The sequence below is a fragment of the Branchiostoma floridae genome, chromosome 7, assembly GCF_000003815.2.
Source record: "Branchiostoma floridae strain S238N-H82 chromosome 7, Bfl_VNyyK, whole genome shotgun sequence".
Lineage (NCBI taxonomy): Eukaryota > Metazoa > Chordata > Leptocardii > Amphioxiformes > Branchiostomatidae > Branchiostoma > Branchiostoma floridae.
The window spans coordinates 16,941,729-16,966,278 of NC_049985.1; the positions used below are offsets into that span (position 1 = coordinate 16,941,729).

At 42.4% G+C, this 24,550-nt stretch overlaps 1 protein-coding gene across 1 annotated transcript in view; it reads left to right on the forward strand.

Moving 5' to 3' along the window:
- Positions 1-9,716: 9,716 nt before the first annotated feature.
- The window catches only part of LOC118419021 (rho GTPase-activating protein 6-like), a gene marked incomplete in the record, with an annotated part of 51,660 nt that continues 36,826 nt past the window's right edge, over positions 9,717-24,550 (forward strand). The window contains 1 exon segment of the mRNA XM_035825243.1: positions 9,717-11,502. Within this exon segment, the coding sequence (XP_035681136.1) occupies positions 10,585-11,502 (918 nt within the window).

Below are 24,550 nucleotides of genomic sequence, written 5' to 3' on the forward strand. Positions count from 1 at the left end.
TGTATATAGGGTTGGATTAGACTAGTTTACAGTAGCTCTCCAAAGCGCCCATGTGAACCAACGAAAAGTACTCTAAAAGACTCATACGATGCCGTTATCTTGAGCACTTTCTTGAATCATCACCGTTACATTCACCCTCTAAGAAATTATGCAACTTTCTTACAAGTTACAAAGCACATACGTACAGGTACAGTAAAACGTAAAATGTATTCATTCATCGCGTATTGTAGTGTTTTGAAAACCATCCATTAGTTTAAAACACACAGCACCTTTGTGGTTACAAGAGGCGCCTTGAACACGAAATACTTCACAATCGTCATAACATGACACTTTTCCTGTCTTTGACTTATGTGGATAGTCTAAGGTTGATATACTTGCATTGTGAGTCTCCGCACCTTGTCCAAGAAAGACTGTACCCCCAGGCTAATACCACCGTAGGTATCCAGGTGGTCATCGCACTGTACGAGGTTGTTGACCCGTTCTTGTGAGCGATGTGCCCGTCAGCAGCCGTGCCTCCCTCTTCCTCCACATACTGGGAGTCATCGACCTTTGAAATCACGATTCCGGCGTCAGACTAAACAATGTTTAGATTCCGCATAATTCGATTAACCCGTGGGTGCTTTAGAATACTGTTCTTGGGCCGTACCAAACAACTCAATTGGCAGAAGACACCAAAATGCCCCAGGCGCTTTGGTGGTCATGAGAGGTTTATGGCCGGAGCTTGACCGGGCATTTGTTCGTCAACAACCGGACAGATAGCCTGAAATCAATTACCTATCGAAAACGGTGTAGGCTATCTCTCCATCTACTAGCTAGCTGCCTTTCAAGTCTTGTCTCTCTTTTCTTTAGTTTATTATTTTCGCCAATAAGTTTACGTTTTTGGTGTCGTCTGTGGTTCTGTCTGTGTTTCCGTGGAAAGCATAACTCGAGAAGTCGTGGACAGATCCTTATGCTTTTTCGCAGATGGATGGTTTTCGGGACAATGAAGGATCATCTTCGATAATGTCCTTAGTGGCTTTAACGGCACTGCAACGTAACACCCGGTTTTCATATCTCGTTCTTTTTCTTTTCTTTCTTTTCCAGCCTTAGTTTAACAAGGACATTAATGTGAGACTTTTCTAAGACACATTCTTTCTCCTCCCCTCTCTCTTTCTTGTCATCCTCCCCCCGCTGCATCGTCATGTAAACACATACCAACCTCAGTGGAAACCGCCGCCAATGGGACAAGTAATGATGTGTTTGTTTCGGCTGATTTGTAACAGTGTTTATTGTAATAATGACATCGCCGAGCGGTCCCTTGGGTTGTGTTTGGAGCGGAACACGTGCGACGGCACCGGTACCAAACAGATGGGACGACTTGGCCTCTTTCTGTCATGTGCACAGCGGGCGTTAAGAAAAACAGTCGCTGGAACGTGCCACAAAAACCAAACTTTATCTAACTGAAAATAAATAACTGCTGGAACAAAATTCCCTTCTCTGTACTAAAAGATTCACATAGATGATATCTAGACTAGCAGAAATGATTTATCGGAATATCAGAGGAAACAGAATTCAAATCCCAAAGAGTTGGCAAAGATAGTATGTCCCCTATAATCGATAATGGTATGGTCCAAAGAAAATATCGTCCAGCTGACACGCAGGCGGTCCAATAGTTGGGACTGAGAGTTTAAACTTGGCGGTCTAGAACACCGCATGCAGGACCAAGGCATCAGTGTTCGTCTCCGGGCGGCCATGGTTATATTTGCGGTTAAGGACGTGATGCGCTGCCGCTGGAGGAAGAAGGGTCTTCCCATAGGTAGGCTGAACTCTTGCTCTGCTTACAAACCGTTCCGTTATTTTTGTTTTCCTATGTGTGGTGAGAAATAGTCCGGCGTCTGCCGCAGTGAGAGCTGATTTATTCTTCTTACAACATAGTTATGTCTAGAGAGGGGGGTTAGAAATAGAAATCTTAGTGGTGCTGTATATCATAACTATATACAAAGCACAGTGACCGTACAGATGTTGAAACCCGTTTTTATGGACAGGCAGATATGGTTTATGTCTTCTCAAACTGTGAAAGTGTTGACGTCGGTGATCATCACGAGCTGATGTAACTACCACGTTTATCATCCTCTGCTGTCCTGTAGACAATGACGAAACCGTTTTGTCCTATTCTTGTGCTATTCTGACGGAAAACAGGACACCTGTAATAGTTTATACTCTGTGGCAAAGGCCAATGTGCTGTAAGCCATTGAACATCAGTTAATAGACCACCGTGCTCTTCAGTCTTATCTCCAAGCAGATCCATGACTTTGACTTGTTTTAGTACGTCTTTTTGCATCATTCAGTGCAAGAAGGATTCTTAGAAAAACTTGACACAACCGTTGAAAAGTACAGTGACGTTCATTACGGAAATGAGCTATTAATCTTTGGACTACCTGCCCAGATTCTACCTGTATGTCGCACAATTACAAATGATGCCGCTGACAAGTCCAGGCTAGAGGACCAAGGTTTACGTGTACTTCCCTTTACCACGCGACATAAACGTGCCCGCACGAACTTAGCCTGGATTCCATACCCCAACCTCAAGATATATGATATCTTTCGTGTTGGGGTCTGGCAACATGGCTGTAGAAAGGTTCTCGAAGGCCCGTTGATCAGTGGGAGGAGAACCTAGGATTGATGACCACTCTCACCACAGGTAGCCAGCTACAACACACCACAGTTGGTCAGCAGGCTATCACAGTAGCGAATCAGCTACGTTATGGATTCAAAAAGTACAGTTGGGGGTCTTTAACCAATCATGGCAGGGGTGTAATTACCTCCTGCTGATCCTGTGTTGTTCTATTGGTGGGGTTTTTTGCCCACTATAAGGTGCAAAATTGAGAAGAGTTCCTATCCCATCCGCCCAGACCCCTGCACGATAGATACTTGAGATCGGGCTGGGGTTTGGTAACAAGGCTAGCACGAACTAACCTGAAACAGTCAGGCTAGCACCGGGGGATCGGCGTCAAAAGTTGGATTTTACTGGCAAGACTACAGAAGAGGCGGGTCCCGGTAATGTGGTGTAAAACTCGTTGGCACTGAAAAGTACCAGTACAACCACTGTGGTCTCGGATCATAGGAGAGGATCCGGGAATTGAAGTGTATGCAACAGTTTTAACTATGGCAAAGATATGTTCTGTTAGCCTGGATGCCAGACTGTTTCCAGGGCCAATACAGCCCGCAACTCATCGGCTCTAGGGCCAGCATAACTCAAAATAGCCTGGATACCACACCCCAGCCCGATCTCTAAAATATATTTTTGAGATCGGGCTGAGTGTGGTATCCAGGCTAAACCCCAAGGACCCTTGATCATGAGTTAGACCCTAATTATTGAGATTGGGCCGAAGTCTGGTATCCAGGCTAGTACTTGTTCTGTATGTATGATAGTAGTAGTATACATCGAAGTCCTTGATATTCAGAAGTAGAAAGATAAAAGAAAATTGGTTTACACTTAACGTTACAGGCCGTTTTGTCAGAAATTTTAACGGGCTTTTCTATGCACTCAATAAAAGCTGGCTGGATGTAGTACGCGTAAAATTTGGTATTTGTTAACATAGTAACCCTACGTTTATGACATAAATTTTTTTCCTATCTTTGAAGATGGTAGCTGAATACATAAGCAATGCAAGTCTTTCAACTTCCGAGAAATGCCGGGGATATTTACGTTGCACCCATGCATAGAAGCGCGCGCGTTTGTTTTACTGTTTGTTCCGAATTTCAGGGTGGCCTTCAACTTAAATGCCGTTACAAGAATCGTTTCCGAACTGGGAAAATACTTAGCACCAAAGCCGGCGCCGACCCTGTAACCTGGGTTAGGCGCCTTCCTGTTTAGAGTGCCCCGCCAGGAGTTTACGTTCGCTGCAGCTCTAGTGAGAAGGGGCAGGGGTCGGCTGTGGTTTACCTTAGTTGATGTCCCTGTGATGATCGTTTGGGGGGAGGGGGTACGATTAACAGGGCTTTGAGTATCGTTCACAACTGCTTTAGTTTGTAGGGCGGCGCCATAGTGGTTGTCAAGTTGTCTCAGGGTTCAGGAGATTGTGTTTTTTACGCGCACAGATGGGTTTTAGGTTTGCCACCGTGTGGTGGGAGGGGCGACAGGTGGCAGTGTGGGAGGGCCCCTCTTCCTGTGACCTTGGCAATCACAGTCCCTGCATGGATTTGTTAAACTCCGGAACTATAACTCACCGACGTATGGGGACTAATTTGAAGCGGTATGGGGTCACCGCTAATATGTCCAAGGTTATGGTAAAAGCCTCAGAAAACAAGGAATGTTTCGCAAGGCAAGCGTACGGGCAGATGTAGTACCAATGCCTTCCGACAAGTGACGCTTATGGAGTTATGCAAACCCCATTGTTACTCGTCCACTTCAAAACCTGGAGACAGTGTTTTAAAAGTAACGTGCTCGCTACTTTTTTCACAACGCTATTTTAGTGGTTTTACGTACACGTTATTCACGTCATAATTTCGTCAGACACAAGGACGTCTAAATAAAAGACACACTTTGACACAATGATCAGTTTAAATGTTGTTGGAACACAAATATGTACTCTATATCTAAAAGATGTTAGTCTAAAAAAATGATGTAACGTAACTCTTTGATTGCAAGTAATCTATGTAAAGTTATGTCGCTTCGGCATACAACAAGATGTTTACGAACAAACTTGAAGCAAAGATATGTGTACATATACTTATTATGACTTTAAATGATGTTAACTGCACCTCTGATATATATTTTGTCTGACCCTTACCTCTTCTCTCATGACCTCAATGAAAAGCGGCCTGCAGGCTGATTTGAGCTTTCATGAAAAACGAAAGAGGTTCAACAAACAATAGACAGACGAACGATGACGTAACATCTGATTGGAGACAGGTGCAACTCCACCCCACCCCTCCCCATCCTGTATACATACGTCACCGCTAGATGTTATGAAAACTGACCCGCTTATTTTCATGGGAACGTCCGGAGACCTGAGGTGGGAGGATGACGATGAATACCACACCGTTCGCCGTGTGGTCAGTGGCCGGAATGACCCGTAACTCATGGACTACTGACCCCTACTTTCTTCAGAGACTGACCACAAAGAATCAAAGGGGGTCCCTTAAGTTCTTCTGTCATCTCCTGTTTTGCGTTATCTTTCTGGTAAACTTGTTACATTTTCCAAAATCGTCCCCGTGGAAAATTCCTTCCTACCACCATGCTTTGTTGTTACGTATCGTGCAAAGTACGTAAAATATCTTGTTTTTATACATGGTTTGGGTGCTTGGAGTGCCGGGCAAAGAGAAAAAAAGAAAGGGGTCATCAAAATATATATATTCGACTGTCTTTGTCTGATTCTTCCTGAAATTGAAGTTATGCAAAGTTATGCCATTCATTCGAAACCCAATGCCAAGTAGGTCCATAGTTCAATCCACTTGTATCTCAGTGACTTCTAGTGACGTCAAAATTCCCGACGTTTCACCTCATATAAATTAAGCACTCGTCCCTTCTTCAGACGTTACTCGCTGTCGCAAGTTTACCATTTGAAGTCCGCCATAGCTTCATAACTTTTCGCCAGGTGAAATCAACAACACCCCCCTGCACTGACCACGTTTCTCGGTCAATTTCACCTGTTTAGGGGGCCACTTCCGCGGGAACGGGGACAACAGGTCGTGTTTTGACGTGGTTCGTGCTAAACACTTTGCTAAGGTATGTTGTCTCGAGTGCCGCCTTTATACAGGAGATAAACATTACGTGCGAGTTGTAAAGTTTCTCAGTATGAGCTCAGACTGTGTACAGAATCGAACTGGAGCGCACTATGGTGTCGTGTTCATGATTATATAGAAGCAAGGAGGTTGAAAAAAGGATTGATAGAAGACTACTAGTACTACAAAGAAGAAGAAATCCTACAAAGAAGAATCTTGCCGAATTTGTGCTGGGTGTTGCTCATCTTTTTTGTCTCTGAGGGTGAAAAAGTCAAAAGCGTCATGAGTTTGGAAGAATCTGTGTCATCGGATAGCGCACAAGCAGACGGAAAAAGTAAGTCTAGAAAGTTTGTAAATAATATATGAATTAGTAATTGTCATGAAACGCTTTGAGCGACGCGAATAGAATTTAGAAATGCACTAAAAGCGTGTGCGTTACCTAGCTACGTAAAGCCTAAAGTCAAACTTTTTTTACCTTTCGGAATATTTTTACGCGCTTTTTCTAACGCTCCTACTCTGCAGTGACGTTACATCAGACTTTGCCTGCTTATTTGTTGTTATCTTGTTTGCCCGTTGTATACCCGTTAAGTTAAATCAATCAATTAATCAATGCCCTACCTTGTGAAGCTTTAGTCCTTTATAAAATTGTTTTCTGTTGTCATGTTATCACAAGGTGCTTTCCTGCATGCAAGCAATCCTCCTTGGTGCAAGTTTCCACGTTGCACTCCCGCCTATAGATCGAGATTATCGCAATCACCAAAAGCTGTAACAAGAACCATGAACCGTAGATTTTAATCGGTGTTACACAGTCTAAACGGCGTCTTTGACCGGACAATGACCTAGAGGCTAGGGATTGTTTGGTGTAATCGTGACGTTGTGTCGAAATCCGGCTTGAGTTGGCGCGAAAAAATGTTGGCTGTACCACGGCAGCACATTCCTTATCCATCGCCTCAGGTTGTGCGTGCGGTGGCAGTATTGTTTTTTTACAACCCCCATGTTGAAACTTGAATGAAACTTCAGAACGTGTTGCTGATGAATTGAATTTTGCTAGTGGCTACGTGGTAGATACAAGGTACTACCATTGCACCTGTTTCCAAAGTGTGAAACGCAATCTTTTGCTTGGCCGAGGTTTGTGACTGATGACGTAATCTTTTTGTCCGCCGTGTTTTTGTTCGTTGGGTGGATTGAATATCTCGGACTAGGAGTGTCAGCAACAAATATTTGTCCCTTTCTTTGCTTACAGAATTTCTCATGGGAAACTTCAATGATTTTGAGTTGAAGCGAAACTTTGAAATGTTGGCTGTACTACACAGCACATTCGTCATCCATAGCCTCAGGTTGTGCGTGCGGTGGCTGTTTTGTTTTTTTACAACTTTCATTTTGCAACTTGAATGAAACTTCAGAACATGTTACTTGTGATTTGAATTTTGCTAGTGGCTACGTGGTAAATACAGAGTAATACCACCAGCTGCACCTGTTTCCGAAGTGTAAAACTCTATCTATCTTTTGCTTGGCCGAAGTTTGAATTTTGTGACGTAATCTTTTTGTCCGCCGCGTTTTTGTTCGTTGGGTGGATTGAATATCTAGGACTGGGAGTGTCAGCAACAAATATTTTCCTTTTTTTCTATTATAGAATTTCTCCTGGAAAACTTGAATGGTCTTGAGTTGAAGAGAAGCTTTGAAATGTTGGTTGTACCAAGTAGCATATTCCTTATCAATCGCCTCAGGTTGTGTGTGCGATGGCTGTTTTTTTTTACAACACCCATGTTGAAACTTGAATGAAACTTCAGAACGAGTTACTGATAAATTGAATTTTGCCAGTGGCTACGTGGTAGATACAAGGTACTACAATTGCACCTGTTTCCAAAGTGTGAAACTCTATCTTTTGCTTGGCCGAAGTAGAGTTTCTGACGTAATGTTTTTGTTCGCCTTGTTTCGTCCGTCGCGTGAATTGAATATCTGGGACTAGGAGTGTCAGCAACAAATATTTTATTCATTTTCTTGAATTAAAGAATTTCTCAAAGGAAGCTTCAATGATTTTGTAATCTCCAGGCATAATTTACCAGTGGCATAAGATAGTATCAAAGCTGGCTAAGGAGTGTAGCTGGCCAAAGGGAGTCATCAGCCTCCGGTAGCCAAATACACTCCTAGGCCGGCTTCACTCCTCTGGCAGCTTATGCTATCGCAGGATCTGCTTGGAGATTAATGGTTTTGTACATGAGCGAAGATCAACACATTGAGAAACGTGAATGGTAACAATACGACATTTGCTTCGAGATAGTTCCCAACGACGTTGTTTTTGGAGGAGGGGTCCGGCCGGAACGACCTTGTAGGAGAAACTCTAGCGGTCGCTGAACCCAAAACCACGCCCGTAACCTTGGGTATTGTATCCCCGTGGAACACACGTCAACTCACGGATACAGAACCGTGAACTTGATGTCATAACGTAGATCATTTTCCCCTAAGGTCTAAACCCTGACGAGAGAAATCTGCCCTGTCGTCCGTAGTTAATCTTCCTAGCAGATGTTGTAACTTGCGTACCCTGGTGTTGTCACGTATTTTTTCGATGTCTTTTCCTCCCAAGACGATTCAGTGACGTCTTGGTCACTGTACTCCACTGCCCTTGTCAAATTAGCGAGTCCTGCCGACGGAAAAGCGTGACGGTTAAGCCAAAATCACCCACAAAGGGATTGACAAAATGACATCTAGGCAAAGTTCGGACTCTAAACGGCAAAAAACTGTCATCAAGGAATCCGCCTGGAAATAATTAGTTTCCCCTCTTCTGTAATTGTTTAGGTGAACTTTGGCAAAGAGACCAGCTTCGTAGTCAGGCGCCAAGGCATTTGGTAGTTCTAACAAAGATAACAAGATGGTTTTGAGGTTGCTTGAAGGCGTAAGTGTTAAATCTCTTGTTTCGCACCTGTTTGGTTGACTTTTGATGCCGGCGGAATTCCGCTTTATCTAAATACCTGCCAATTGTAGGACTCTAACTACATGACGTATCGCACGTAGACCGCATGTTGAGGTTGCAGTTCGCGTTACAGTCGCTGGGGATGTTGGATTCCTCGTGCACATGCCGATTGAAGGATGAAAGGTGGCAGCGAAGGCAACAAGTCACGCCTTGCACCAAAGTTTACGTGTAGAATCCTTTGCAAAGGAAACAGACAGTACATTTGACCCAAACAAGTTGGAAAAAACACTTTCATACCGGCCTATACCAGTCACACGCTTTCTTGGGTGTGTATTTTAACAGTCAACACCTGCCGATTAACGTATTTTGGAACGGACATGATGTTTGATTGTTGCAAGGATGTTTCCAAAGTTTTAAACAATGCTTGTTTATTTATCTGAGTTGTAATGAATAGATGGACCGAATAGTTCACAGGGTTCGGCCTTTTGGTGGGAGGGTTCTATCCTAGCTTTGACCAGGTCGCCTTGCGAATGACGTAGTTAATAGTTCCCGTGTGTTGTTCTACTAGTTCTAGATGATATGAAACTAATGACGCACAGTTCCCGCCCCTCCCATTGCCCATCCCACTGCACGCAATGGGGGCCCATTATCGCCTTTATGAGCTCCCTTTGTTTATCTTTTTGGTTCAGTCCACCAGGACAATGAAAGTGTAAGAATGAATGAACGTGTGTATTAATGAATGAATGGACCCGCCTTTATGAATGAAATTAATACAACGGAAGTGGAAATATATATGTATACTGAGGACTAATACCAAGTTTTAATTTCGAGTTTACTTTATTAATTTTTCAATTGATTAAAACGTATATAGACAAAACACTGTTTGCAAGAGACTAGGAAATTTTTCTTTTTCTCGTGTTTATTTATACAATAGTTACAAGTCATTCTTCTGTTTGTATACACTTCCTTTGTTATGTTGATGTTAAAAGTGGGTGCAATTGGGCTTGAAACGCGCCACTATCTGGTTTATGCAGATAACCTTTCCCGGTGCCTTTTAATATTTCATTCATATGTAACCGCGTATAGTAGAAGCATGCGGGTTGGACATTGTATGACATTGTGTTGGCCCGCATGGATGCCATAATGACTCCACAAATGTTCGAGTGTTTGGTCAACACATGTTCCTAAAACGTTACGCGATGTTTTTGTTGACCAGTGTTTATTTTCCCCGATGACAACATCAAATCTTGCGCTGTCACGTGACGCAAACTTCAAAGTCCCAGCCGGGACCACCCCATGACCGCAGCGACTGTCAGAACAAGCCTGGCCGTGTGCCCGCGCAAGTCTTTCCCCTGACGATTGTTACGAGTATACATATTCTTCAGACACATTCCGGATACGAATCCACTGCCGTTGAAGCATTCACGAGCCGTTTCATCTATCAGCATCGTTGCCTTTTCGGAGTCAAAGCGGTAAAGCGGAGACCAACGCCGCTAGGAATGTACGCACCTAGCCAAAGACAGCGATCAAAACATTGCTAGGCACGTCCACTAGACGGGTAGCTATGCACGCCGCTGAGCAAACATAGCAGGGCAGTGGGACTCGTGTACTGATCGTTCTAGTGCCGGGATCTGCTGAGGCATTACGTGGATATATTTCAACCGGCAAGAGGAACTGAGAAAGAAAGCTGTGGGAAAGTAGAGATTGTGAATGTGTTGCGGAAGTTTTGGTTGTGTTTTTCTCATCACAGTGCACCGCTGGGTAGAGCAAGCGGCGGAGGAGACCTCACCCCCCGCCCGGGCGGTATTTCTGTGGCTCCCGGCTGTAGTGACATACACGGCTCAGCGGTGTTGAGTTGCTGATCTGTCAGTCGTGAGGTCGAGCTGCTATCAATTTTGTTCGGAGAAACGGGCGGTTCACTACACACTCGCTAGAGCTAGCCCGGGGTGTAGGAGGCACTGCCATCCATGGTACTGCTACAGGCGGACAGTAGCGCGCCCAGGACTCTGCCAAATAGCTGCATCTTCAGTGCCGGGCAGTATGAGACGCTGAAACAACAACAACAGGGCCAGGCAAGCGGCATGGCAGCTAACGGGGGCCATCCGGACACCCGGCCGGGACCGGGGGATGGCGCTGTGCACAGCGAGGATTCCAAGCCTCCTGTGCCAAAGAGAACCCCACGATCGAAGCGTGTGAAGCCCGTTCTACGAACGATGCGTAGTTTTGACTCTACTTTGCCGTCCCACCAAACTGTTATGGCTAGGATTAACGAGGCCAATGCCAGTTTGGCGTCCAACGGGGTCCACTCCGACAGCGAGTCGTCGGCATCGCCAAGCCCTCGTGGTGGGGAAAACATTCCCAACCCCTCGGGCACGCCCCCACCCCCCGTCCGGCCAACGCTGCGGTCCTTACGGAGCTTCGACGCTAGTCTTCTCCAAAACTACCAAGTCCCGCAGGACGACCCTAACCTGGCCGGGATAAAGTCGCTGCAGTCTCGCTTCAAGTCGCTGGACTCCCCCGGGGTGGCCCGGAGGGCTCGGGCACAGCTGGATCGCGTTCGCGACCGAGTCGGACTGATTTTCACGGCGGGCGGGACCGGCTCCTCCCCCGGTAGCGCGGAGTCCACCCCGCCTGCCAGCCCCAGAACCCCCCGTAGCCCCAGGATCCATCTTCGAAGGAAGTTCCACTTCCTCCACAGTTCTCCTTCCGCTAACGATCAGAACTCTGTCCCTTCCCACACAGTTATGCACAAGGCCAAGTCGTCCTCGTCTTCTTCTCCCTCTGGACATCACCACGCCAACAAAGTCTTCAAGAGATGGAGAAGCAAAAACAAGCTCCTCATGTCTCCTACAAGCGCCGCAGCTTCCCAACTCTGGAGCCCTGAGGTAAGTCACCAAATTCCAAAACATTCATAAATGTGTATTGCTTTATATAAACCATTTTCTTCCTAATGCTATATAGCGTTTCCTCAACAAAAAATCGCCCACATGGATAGCTTAGGATGAATGCTACTCTGTTTTGTTTTAGAATTTCGCGCCGACATTAAAGTTTTATCAAGTGACTTGGCACCGTGCAGGTAGGTTTTTCCTAGGGTCATTCATCTTCATTGCCATCATGCTGTACACAGCCGCTCTATTTGTTTGACATTATGTACAGACGGACCCTCTCTCCTACCGGGCCCTCCCTGTGGTTCCAGCGCCGGGTGGCAACCCTAGAGGGGCAGGTCAAGTAATCAATGCCTCTTGATGACCCAATTTAACGGGAGAAAACTTCTCAAGTTGACAAATACTTGTAACAATTTCACCTACTTGTGTAACTGTACCCCCTGCCGACTAAACTTGTTGTAGTTCTCCTACAGAACATAGAACATAAACCTGACATTTCGTCTGTATTTTCTTGCACCAAGCGAAACGAGTTACGGTTCTCTGCCATACGGTCTATTCCTGCCTGCAGCACATATTTTCTGGGTGCCAGCGGATTGATTAAGGCCAGATGGCGGCCAAGTCGCCCCCAAAATAGCCACAGAGTTCCTCATATGTACCCCTCAGGACCCCAGTCAACCCCTTTCCGCTGATCTATTTACTCAAAGGTTACTCCACAAAGTTTACCACAAGGCCAAAACCGCAGGGCCCATTTAACTCTAGTCTAGGCCCCAGTGAGATGATTTGTCCCTGTGTTGTGAAAGCCTCCAGTACAAGTAGCAAATTGTTTGTTGTTCCCTTTCGAGGTTTTCATTCTAAACAAGTCAGAGGAAGTGATGGATCCCCAAAGGGAAGTAAAGACAGAGGCCACAAGTTCAAAGTCAGGGCCTTATAGAGGTGTATTTTGTCAGTAGGAGGGATTTTTCACACAGCATGGGCACCTCTTAGCAAGGCCAATAATCTTTTATCAGTTAGCCGGGCATGAATTGAAAAGAGATTATTATTAATTAGAAAAATTTAAAGTTATCGTAAATCTGTCTATGAAAGGTTGGAAGGTTGGGTGAGATGGTGGTCAGGAATATTGTTGGAGTTAAAATTGAGGAGGTGTTTTAAAGAATGTAAATAGAAGGATGGGTGGTCTCTTCACTCAGTTCAGATGCTACAGAAGTTACAAAGTTGGGCACATCCATTCAAGAAGTTTGGAAGGGGTGGATAGGAATAATTTTTGCCCATTTTCCTTACCTTTAATGGATACCAAATCTCTAAAATCATGTAGATATTATGAAGAGATTTAGTTTGAGATTAAAAGTGGTGTTTTTGTGGCAGTATAGTTGTCATAGGTTAGATCAGTTTGAATTTGGAAGACTAGACTAGAGACTAGAGTGTTGCGGTAGGAATGCTGTTGTAAGTGCGTAATTTACTTACTACGCTGAACAAATATCCTTTCTTGTCACAGTCCCAAACAGCACACACGGGACCTTAACAAGTCAGGATGTACACAAATGACAACAATACAAAGTCCTTAATAATGCCAAGGACGGAAAGGGAATGTTTTGGCAATGGAAGAGGACACAGTAACGCGGACCAGACAAGCAAATTGAGCCCTTGGCATTGACATATGACAACAGAAAAGTATACTGTCCTTCAAATACCTCTTGTAATGACAGACTTGAAGTATGCCTTCAGTAACTGCCATTAAGAAGTCCCTTTGCGACTGGTATGTAGGATCATGACATCACAGTGATTGGTTGTATAACGTAACATTTAGAACTGCCAATAAACTCAGAGTCAGATAGCTTTCCTACAAACTGCTGTGACAATGTCATGTCTAGAATAGACTACATTCCATAGCACTTGTGTGTGTGTGTGTGGGGGGGGGGGTGCTGCATTACCCTTATCTTTTGCAAGCTGTTTTGATTTAGGAATAAGCTTTTTATCCCCATAATTCATAGTGAGCTGGTCACATTATCCACAATTGACTTCCTGAATCTAGCGTAATGCATAGGCAGTCTGATTGAATATAGCATTAAGCGTTGTCAGAACCCCCATGCAGACCCTATTCTAAAACTACTTTGAAAAGAAGCTCTCTGTGTACTTTTCCTGTGTAGTCTTCTCAGTACACATTACATGTCATTGACCTCACACTAGCTCTGTCCTTCTTGTTCAATGCACTGTTCATAATCATGAGCAATTGGTTTTCAATAGGATCACGGTCCTGGATGTAACAAGGTGGGCATAACAGGCCGATCAGGTATCCAGCTGAAGACAGGTTTTGAATGGGCTGTCTCGCAAGGTTAGAAAGTGCAGACAAGTTTGGCAGCCATAACTTTATACGATGAACTTTTGTGAACAGTTCTGGAATCACAGGTTTAAAACTTTCAACTTTTCACTAACACTGAGAGCAAGTGCAAGTGAGCGCACATCCTGTTCTATTCACGAGCTGTTATCTGTGAAGGTGTTTGTTTGAAGGTCAGGATCTTGTGTACGTGACTTGAAAAACGTTGCGTAGGCTAGAGTCAAACATTTTTCTTCACTGTTGCCCAAGCCTGTCTTTTACCTGGTATTGGATACAGGTTCTAAGAAATTCTTTATCAGCTGTAACGCTATGTAAGATATGTAGGTTCCTAAAATCGTTGCTGCAGAAATGTAACTTGAACATACTTTCCAAATAGAAGTTTTTAAGTTCACAGGGACACACCATTGGGATTTTTTTTGGAGGGGGGAGGCTTTTTCTGTATCCCAGCATTCATTGCAATACACATCCCACAATATGCATCTTAGATAGCTGACTATGCGTAAGAAGCTCAGTGCTATAAGATACAAGGAAAGTGGACATATTAAAGGTCTTTAAAGTACTGAGTTGGACGGTACATCTTCTTGGAGATTAGATTCATGGTGTAAACAGGTCAAACCTGCCAGCATCCGTCCTCCTGGATGTTATGTATTGTTTGGACTATCTGTTACAGTCATCCAGCTCTGTGTATGAAGGTTGAACTTTGGAAAGGAAAATACAGTGTCGTTTTGGCAGGGGTCCAAGGTAGGGTAGCTTTAAAGGTTTACGTGGAGTCTGAGGTGCCTTTACATAAACTTTCACCACACTTTAGGCAATGTGAGAGGGTACCACTTCAGGTTTTCAGTGTACAGTTTCGCATTCCGGGTAGTAAAAGCCCATAAAATCATCACTGTGTCAAAATATTTTAACCTTCCGAAAATGGAAAATTTATCTATGTTCTCTGAATATATTTATTACAAGATTTTTTTTGTATTTATCGATCGTAACTGACCTGTAGGCTAGCCGTTCGACTATTTCAATATTTGGTCTGGATGCCTTTTCACATTGTTTTGAATTTATTGAAAGGAAACCGGTTTACTGTATTCCGGTGAACGTTTGTTTTGGAAGTGTCATTTCCACTGTGCATCCTCCCATTGTTTTCTTTCTAAGGAAATTCTGGAAGGGCTGAAATAAAGATGATTTTTAAAGTTTAAGAATCTGGCACCCCCACCTCAAAGACTTGAGTGTATTAGTTACATAAAACATTTATTTTTGATGACGAGAGGCAGTGAAAGAACTTGATGTAAAGAAAAATATAAATTATACAAGTTCCTGATGAATTTTCCAATGGCTAGTTTTTCAGTAATGTTTTCTTCATTCATTGTCATAACTGGAGGTTACGATGACAGCTATAACTCCAAAACTCAACACTATACCAACTGTCTTATCTATTGGGTTAGAACTGTGTTTGAAAACTCTCTAATGGCTGTTTTCTTTTGGGCTTCCTGGCTGCTAGCATTCCTCATATGTAAATAGCCGTGGGCCATCAGACATCATTGTTCGTCTTCTTAGGCACCAAAAAGCCAAGAAAACAGTTTGATCGGTCCTCTTATTGCATGGATTACTCCAAGTGGCGGAGTGGCATCTGTAAACAAAGCTGGTCGGATTTAATCCAGCTTAACGGCGCGACAGGTCCTTGAGATGAACTGGGGCATGCTGGTCCTGTGATATCGGAGACAGGGGAGTGCGTCAGAGACAACACATGGAGCGGGGTTCTTCATCAAGATGTGTGTCAGCAGATTGGTGATAACTCACCTGTGTCAAGGGCAGGTGTGATGTTTTCCTTTCATTGGGTTGCTGGATAGCAGGACATCAGAAATAAAAGAAGAAGGATGGACCTGTATTCAAATGTGATGCTATGAAGTTAAATTAGGAAGTTTTCTTAGTTGTGAAATATGGGGCATCTTTCAGGAAACCTACTCACAGCATCCATACAATTTTGGGAACGGTTTACAGTGCCATAGGTGCCACTGAATGCCATTACGCAACTACAGTATGGTTGTGCAATGGCATTCAGTTGTGTGCTGGGGGTGGGGGTGTGGGGGGGGTGTATACTTCTAGTAAGAGCATGCTAGCAGGTGGAGCAGAAATCTAAGGGCAGTATTTTTTACCCAAAGTGTCATTTTTTCCCCTTTTTTTTCTGTTTTTTCTGCTAACCCTCTTGTATAAATGATTGTTTTTTCCTTTTCAGTGCTTTTTCATTGGCACACAATCCACCCCTAATCTTTCCTAAGTCCTTGTCTGTCTTGTAGGTCCATAACGTTAAGAAGGATACCATTCTTGATCCTTTTGTCTTGCATATAAACCCTCATTACCCACAGGATATTCCTTGACACTTCTTAACATTTTGCTCAGTCAGACAGGATAATTACCTGAAGATTGAGTGGCGGAAATACCTTTGGGAAATATAAAATGTGCACACCTGTTTTGTAATTGATTGAGAACAGATAAAACCATCTCTATATTCATAGAAGTCCAGATAAGGACATCAGATAGCACACAGGTAGATGGTACCAGCTTACGAAATGTACCTCCCTGAGCTTTTTGTACACAAAGATCTCGAGTGCCTTTGTTAGCTTAGGAGGAACAATTTTCTACCCCGTCTCCCATCACTAAACTTTAAGAAGTCAGAACACCTTAACAATGTGGGGAAGGAAATTGCGGAGGGGACGGATTTTGCCAGCATGTGCCGGTTCTTTGTGTAGAAATAAGTAAGGATCAAGTCGTACATAGGGGTCATAGGAAGGGTCAGTAGTTAAAGTAATGAAGGTGAACAGGTCTGTTTTAACAACCTACAGGATGTTGGCTTCATTGGATCTCATGGTATTGAGTCATTAGAATTTTCAAAGAAGTTTTGATAGTTTTAAGCCAAATTGAATATCTTTCATCCAAAACTCTACCTAAGGGCTGAAGTTTATTGTATGATTGTTGGTTTGTTTTTCAGACCCAACAGCTAATTTGAACAAATTATAGGACAACACTTTCTAGTTAATGTGATTTTAAAACATCCTACCGGATATCTACACAGATGCAAAACAATACTGCCCTACCCTAAGGCAACGCTGTAATTTACACTCATGTTATGAAGACAGCATAGGATGTATAATCTTCTGTTCAGGAACAATAATTGACTGGTACACTTCCCAATTGTGAAGTCATCCATCGTAAAAAAGAACACAGTGGTATTAAGGAAGAGTTTGTATATAATGCAATACATAATATAGAACCTTATGATAGGCTTTCAGGGACAATTGCAATGTATGGCAGTTGTTCTACTGTCCAAAACAGTCCAGTTCATGATTGGCCACACTTTCTAGGTCACAATCTCCTCTGTAATACTCCCAAACTCACGTATCTTTTTCCAATTTGTGTATACAGCCAAATAATCAGGGTCTAATTATGACTTATCAGAAAGTAACCAGGGCAAAGCTCTGACCTGTTCTGTGTTGTCAAGTGATTACCTAGCGAACCCGGGGTCATTCTGGTAATTGCCCGGTCATTCTGGGGATAATTACTGTGGTATAATTACTCGCTCTTTCTTGTACTTTCGTCCATAAAAACATGAATTTGCCTTCCGGACTGCAGGAAAAGTGTCTGGAAAATTACAGGTTTGTGGGAAAAGTGGACGCAGTAAAAGTTATCGGGCCTTTTGATTGATACCGTGTTCCGTCAGTGTGAGAGAGTGTAATCAAAACTGCCCAAGAAATGCATCCAGGAGGGAACAATTTAGATCTGGTCTTTGTGTACAGGTGGTCACTATAGACAGGTTGGGAAAATATCTATTGTATAACTTCATACTATAAGGGACCACCAAAAATTGTCACATTGGCCAGGTGGTCCATATGTAGAGGTTCGACCGTAGTTACCTGGTTTGACTGTAGTTACCTATCTCTGTGACAGTTGTGGAAGATTGAGTACTTTTGTCCCCCTGAGAAGTTGTCCTTGGAGATTAATCAAAATTCTACCCCCTGCCCTTTGAGTTATTGATTGACAATGGCAAGATAATTATAGCTTTCCAGGTGATCGCCTGATTGGCTGACAAAGAAACAAGCTCTCGTACATTCCAAACTATCGACCTGCGTAGGGTAACAAATGAGGACAAAGGTGAACTTTGTCACTGAGATATGTTTAAATTCACATCAGGTATAGCCATATAGCTTAAGTGGTCTGTGTGCTATCACCATCACCTGTAATAAACGTGTATGATTTACATGTATATTGACTCTTTGGCACAAAGTTAGTCTGACTAACTCAAGATTCTAGCAGATCCACTGATCCCTGGAGAGTAGGACCGAGAGATTGTGCAACACAGGCAGATGATATAAACTTAATTGAGGCATTAAGACTTTGATTACTCCTGGACACAAATACCAAACAATCCAGATGTAAACTAATATGTAAACATCTAAACATAGATATAGTTATAGTATATGCATGGGCAAACCAGACATTTACCTTTTACATTGCAAGACAGTAAGCAATCGAAATGTCCATGATGGTAGCATCCACTACAGTACAGTGCCCTAATTTTTTGTAAGTCTGGATCTCGAAGATTGAAGTCATTCGTAAAATCATTGAAAATTTATCCTTAAGATTGCACTGTTACAAGCTCTTACAACTTTTTGGATAAACAAGTTTTTGGATAATTAGCTTAGGAAATTCTAACCTTAGGCATCAGGCTACCTTTAACTGTTTCTTTCTTCCTATCCTAGTAATGCTAGTTCACCTTTATCCGCGGGGTAACCTATATCCGTTGTGTTGCTAAACAGGGTATCCAGGGATATCAAGTCGATGGACAGTAGTTACAAATTTTACTAAATTTAGAATATTGCGGCTTGAAACCATCATCTGTCGACATGATATCCCTAAGTAAATACAATAAAGGTTATCCTACAGATAAAGGTGGATAAAGGTGAACTAGCGTTACATCTGTATTTATATTTATGGTACATAACATTACAGCAAAGCCGCTGCTAATTTGTTTGGCTTGGTCGAATTAGAACTTATCTTATGTATGAAATCCAGCTTGAGAGAGAAGAAACAAGATAGATGTTTGTTGTCAACAAACCAACAAGCTAGTAGAACTGCTTGGTAAGAATTTTTCAAGACTGGTTACACATGAGGGCATTCCTTTGCTGATTAAAACCTTCTCAGTGTAAGTGGCTGTAATGAGTTATGTGTTTGCTTAGCTTGCTAAGCCAGAGCACCCCAAACAAAAAACCATGTCACTCTTCAAATGCCATTATTTATGGTTCTGTGCACTGAGTGTACGAGCTCTGCGGACATTCGCCGCCAGAATGGTGAAGTTGTGTTTGGTTTGGCTGTGTTTTTTTTCCAGTGGTCAAACATGGGTGACATATTGGCTTGACCTTTTTTCGGTGTCAGTTGCTCGCTAGGATAAAGCAAACATTGTGATCATACAGAACTGTTTCCATGAAGATAGGATGTGCTTTTATTTACAGTTGTTTAAGTACGCACCAAAAGACATCAAGGAATTCCCATGGGTTAGATATGTGATACAAATGTATTTGCGCAACATTCGAAAAATTTCCTATCTTCTTGTACAGTGGTGAAAATTTAGTTTGGAAATATTAAATGCAACAAGTCAAATTCTTCAGCTATCCAACATTGTACTCATTCTTATTAACGTTTTAAGGTCTGTGTGATTTTTAATATCCGTCCATTTCTGTACTGTCAAAATTTTCCATTGTCCACTTCTTGACTCTAACAAAGGATAGTATATTCTACTATGTCGCTGCATCTTTGCAAGAATTTCACTTCAGATGTTCCAAACAGACAATTGATCTATGATAAAAGTGTCTTCAGATAAGAGAGATCCTTCTTTGTTGTAGAGGAACTTTTCTTCAGAACCACCTTCTAATTTCCCTTCATAAAGGAGGTATGACGTCAATAGGTAACCTCCTGGTGATAGTGCCACTGATTTCCTGCCTGATTTCATCACTAGGGGAACTACAGCATCCCTGAAGTGTAGCTAGAGATGGCAATAACTTGAATAAAACAACCTAACATAAAACCGCAAATCCTGATTGGCCATTAGGAGTTCTGTGTTCTCTTGTTTCATGTGTCCATTATCCTGCTGAAAAAAAACAAAATTCTGTGAGGCCGACAGGATAGAAAGTTGGTTTAGAAAGGTCAAACGGAAGGGAATAATGTTTAAGGCTTTGAAGTTTTGTAGAGATATCTTTTTTTACCGAAGGTAAAATGAAAGATGAGGCCACTCTTATCAGTGTATGTGTGCCAGAAAAAATATTAGTGAGGTACTAAAATGTTTTCTGCTTTCTGAAGGCTATATATGATATGTTGGTAACCGGACAGAGCTACATCCTGGCTTCCAGTGTGTCTTGTTGTTAGGTGATCATCTCACCTTGGTTTTAAGACTCTATGAATCTTAAAAATAATTTGTGTATGTGAATCTGATCATGAAGCTATTCCAGAATTTTCGTCACTTGCTACGTTTGCAAAGTCATTCTGTACACATTCCACTGTGATGAGCGATTGAAAAGAATTAGGGCCTGTGAAACACCTTTGTGTCCACAGTATATGCCTCTTTCCAAGCTGCTTAGCCGAGTTAACGTCCTAAATACACCCACATCAGCACAAGCAATGAATTGTCCTGCTCACACAAACAAGTACAACACCTAGGCCCTCCTAAATAAACACCATTTGTGTGGTTGTGACAAATGGCTGTTTGGTGCTGGGAAAGCGTGGACTCTTGAATACAAAGAGGCTAGTTCTGCAAAAAAAGCAGAGCTAGCCATAACATGATCTGGGGGTTCCCTACCTTTGTGGTTGTGGGAATCAAATCTCATGATCAATGGTGGCTAGGTAGGGACAAACCATTTCATTACTTTGAGTGGGAGTGATGCAGGTATGGATAATCATGAGCTGGACATTACAACCAATTTAACTGACATGTAGAACAGATGTCCTGTCTCTTTTTGAGGGCTGATAAGAAAAGAAGAAAATTGATCATCCACACTTTCCGTCCCTAGAAGCTAGCAATGGAAATCTGCTGTCTTGTCATAACTTCTGTGAACATGTACAACTGTCACGTACATGTTTGTATTTTATTTTTTGAAAGGAAAATTCTTCCATGTAAAGATTACATTATTTTCCCTTGGACCTTCTTCAGACTTGTATGCAAATGCTGCATTGAACACATTATGACAGCAATCTAGAAATGGAGTGACTTTGCCCTACTTATTAGTTGTTGTTATTTCAGGTAAAGTTAAAGTGGTGGTTCCAGTGGTCAAGTGGAACAACCATTATAAAAACAATTTTCTGTTGGTGAAAATATGTGGCATGCACCTAGAGAGTACAGTAGCTAGTAGACGTTAGACTGTTCATGAAATGACACACAAATGTGGTATTATAAAAGAATATTGCACACATTTAGGTATGCTGGTGGGTAGTACATTGTAATGTAACTTAATCTGTGTGTTATCCAGAAATGTCAAACAGGTGTATGCAGCTGTCATGACAAGGATACAAGTCAAAAACTGAAAACCTGAAAAGTGGCACAACAACTACCCTGGAAACCAGACTTTCAGCCAGTTTGGTTGCCAAGGCAGGTCTTCCCAAGGACCTTTATAGATAAGCACACTTGGAATTAGTCATGCAGGGAGAGTTTGCTGGCCTCTCTGCCTGTCCTCTTGGCTAAAAGTCTGGTTTCCAGGGTACACAATTGGTCAAAGGACAAAAAAGAACAATCTGTTTGGAAAAACAGTTGCAATTTCTGAGAACCTCAGATTATTTCCATTCTTGGCCAGACCACAACAAATTTGGTGGTGATTAAGGAGATACAGTTACACAACAGCTGGATGTGGAATAACAAAGCAGGTGAAAATTCACAACAGCTTGAAGCTTTGGAGGAAAGACAGCAACTGCTATCCACTCATTCCAAGAAACTTGTGTCTTAAAACCTGCTGTGCAACAAGGGAATGAGTAAGGCATGAGACTATGAGAGACATGGGAGATGCCTTAATCTGACATTTGACTGTGAGTCAAAATATTTGTCACAGGATATGTTTGTCCAAGTTCATGTTTAGCAAAATGAAACAAATGTGTCAAATGTCGTGGATAGACTAACCATGTGTTCCAAGAAACCATTTCTATCTTTCAAAGTTGAGACGTCGTGGGTAATGCCGATGTACCAAAGTTGGATCACAATACAAATACAAACTACTTAGTCTAATGGATTGTATGTATTTTTACCTTCGCCAGAAGGTTCTGTTTTTTTGTTATATTGAGGTAAACTCAATGTAAGAACAAATAGAACTCACAGTCACAAGTCATTTCGCAGAAACTGGACAGAACTTCTGACAACAAGAAGGCTTTGGGGAAAAACAAGAACAGGAGAATTTATACAACGAAAGCTGAAAGAAATTTGGAATTTAGTCTTCAAGAATGAGGGCATTAAAACTTTTGATCATCATTTTATGAGAAGAAGATTCTTAAGATAAGAATCATTGCATCTCTGAGAAGATCAGTATGGAAGTAAATACTCGGTGGTTATTAATGTTTTATCTAGGAGTTGTCCTCGTGGGACTTGTTGTCGGAGAGGTTGTACCTAAAAGAGTGCCGCTATTTGCCACGAACAAACAAGTCTAATCTCTTTCGCACACCTTTCGATGCTGGTTAATGTTTAGCAAAGAGATACATGTAGATAAACTTCAATTTCTTGTGCAACAAGCTTTACCCCCCTCCCCGACTATTGTGCACTACACAAACAAGGCAGCATACCAACTAACACATGCTGTCCTGTATACCAGTAATTGCCTGTGACATTGTGGGATAAGGTTGACTCACTCCCATCAAAGCTAGAAGGGCAACTGTCTGTCTTACACAAACCAGGGCATATCTGGCTTCATCTTACTTCAATCTGAAGCTTTGACAGACTTGCTAAAATGCAGTATTGAAAATGTGACTTTGTGAATACATTTCAAAGGAGGTTGCTATGTAACACTAGTTCGCCTTTATCCGTGGGGTATTAGTGTTACGTATATAGGGATATCAACTTGATGGACTGTAGTTTCAAACAACAAAATTTTCACGATATTGAAATTTGAAACCACCGTCCGTCAACTTGATATCCCTAAAATGTTCTTTCTAGATAAAACTGATATAGGTTACCCTGGAGACAAAGGTGAACTAGAGTTAAGTATCTGAAGAATAGATTACTTTTTTTTTTCAAAATCTACCCCTTTTTTAATCTAGATATCTCAGATTTAGCTAGTACTGAGTATCTTGCATATGGTAGATGTCTAATATACATATTGCAATCTTATAATCTTGTTGCTATTTTGAGACATTTAGTCGTAAAAAAATGATCAATTCAAAGGGCACATAGCAGTAAACAAGTGTACTGTTACCTGGGCAACACTCTCTTATCTACTTACTTTGAAAGAGATAATGTATCTCATATCTGGAGATACCTGCCGATCCAAGGATATCATGTTCACACATATCTGTTATATTTGTTCAGCTTGGCTTGATCTGATACCTAAGGATACGCACAATTTACACTGGCAACTTTGTTGAAACTGTACTGTATTGTAATGAACATTTCTTTGTTTGTCCCCCCGCTAGACGAGGAGGAACTGTATCGTTGTTACCTGTGTGTAAACCAGGTGTGATATTCTCACCTGGTATGTTTACCTGTTGAACCAGTTACCTGTGAGTGACGGGTGGATTTTAAAGAGTTTTCCTGTAAACAGTGTGTTGGAATTTGCACCTGGGGGGAGCATTGTGTGAATCACCTGATTTACAGCTCATAGGGATTAAGGTTGGATTAAGGGGGATAATGGGGATTGTCAGGTGTTAAACATCTATCATAATCAGTGGCACAGAGACATATAGCACAACTAGCAACATACACTTGACTATAGTTGGACCTAATGTCTTTTATGTTGGCCTGTGTACAGAGAGATACAGTTTAGGTCATGTACAGGTATGTAAGCGTGCTGACTGACACGCTATAACGTAGCTATGACGTGCACAGGGGACACGCAGTGACGGCAGTCATGAGGTGCTGTATAGGGCACCAAGAACGGCTGTCTTTTATTGCATCCAGACAATGTAAAGTGTAGAGAACTGACTTGAAAATACCTTATAATCGCCTTTTATTTATTTTTTAATATGAATGACAAAGCCTGGGGAAAAAATGATCGAGTTTGCGAAGTTCGTGGGTCGGGTGGGCGCCGCGGATTGGAGAGAGTTTGACGAATCCATTCTGCAAATAAAAAAAGGAACGAACACCAGAATTTATAACTTTTACCTTTCCCCTAATTTTTAGATGTTATGCCAAGCGTTTTGCACCGATTGGTTGCTGATAGACCTTTGTAAAATCGTATCCCGGCCGCGCAGTGCACGGCACGGAAGAACCGCCATGACTGATACGAACTGGTTTGAAGGAAAGCTAGCCACTTATTCTACACACACATCTAGCATGGGTTGGTGTGCGTTTCATTTGTCCATACGATTTCAGGTTGCTTTGCCGAGAACCAGAGGTTGTATAAAAGTATTTTGGTACTGAAAACTTTGTTTGTAAATCATAGATGTTTCATAATATAACGTCAACACACACAGTGGCACGCATTTGGGCTTGCCAGTCCGACCGTCAGCATGTGACAGCAGGCACGCCAGGACGCCGTTATGGCG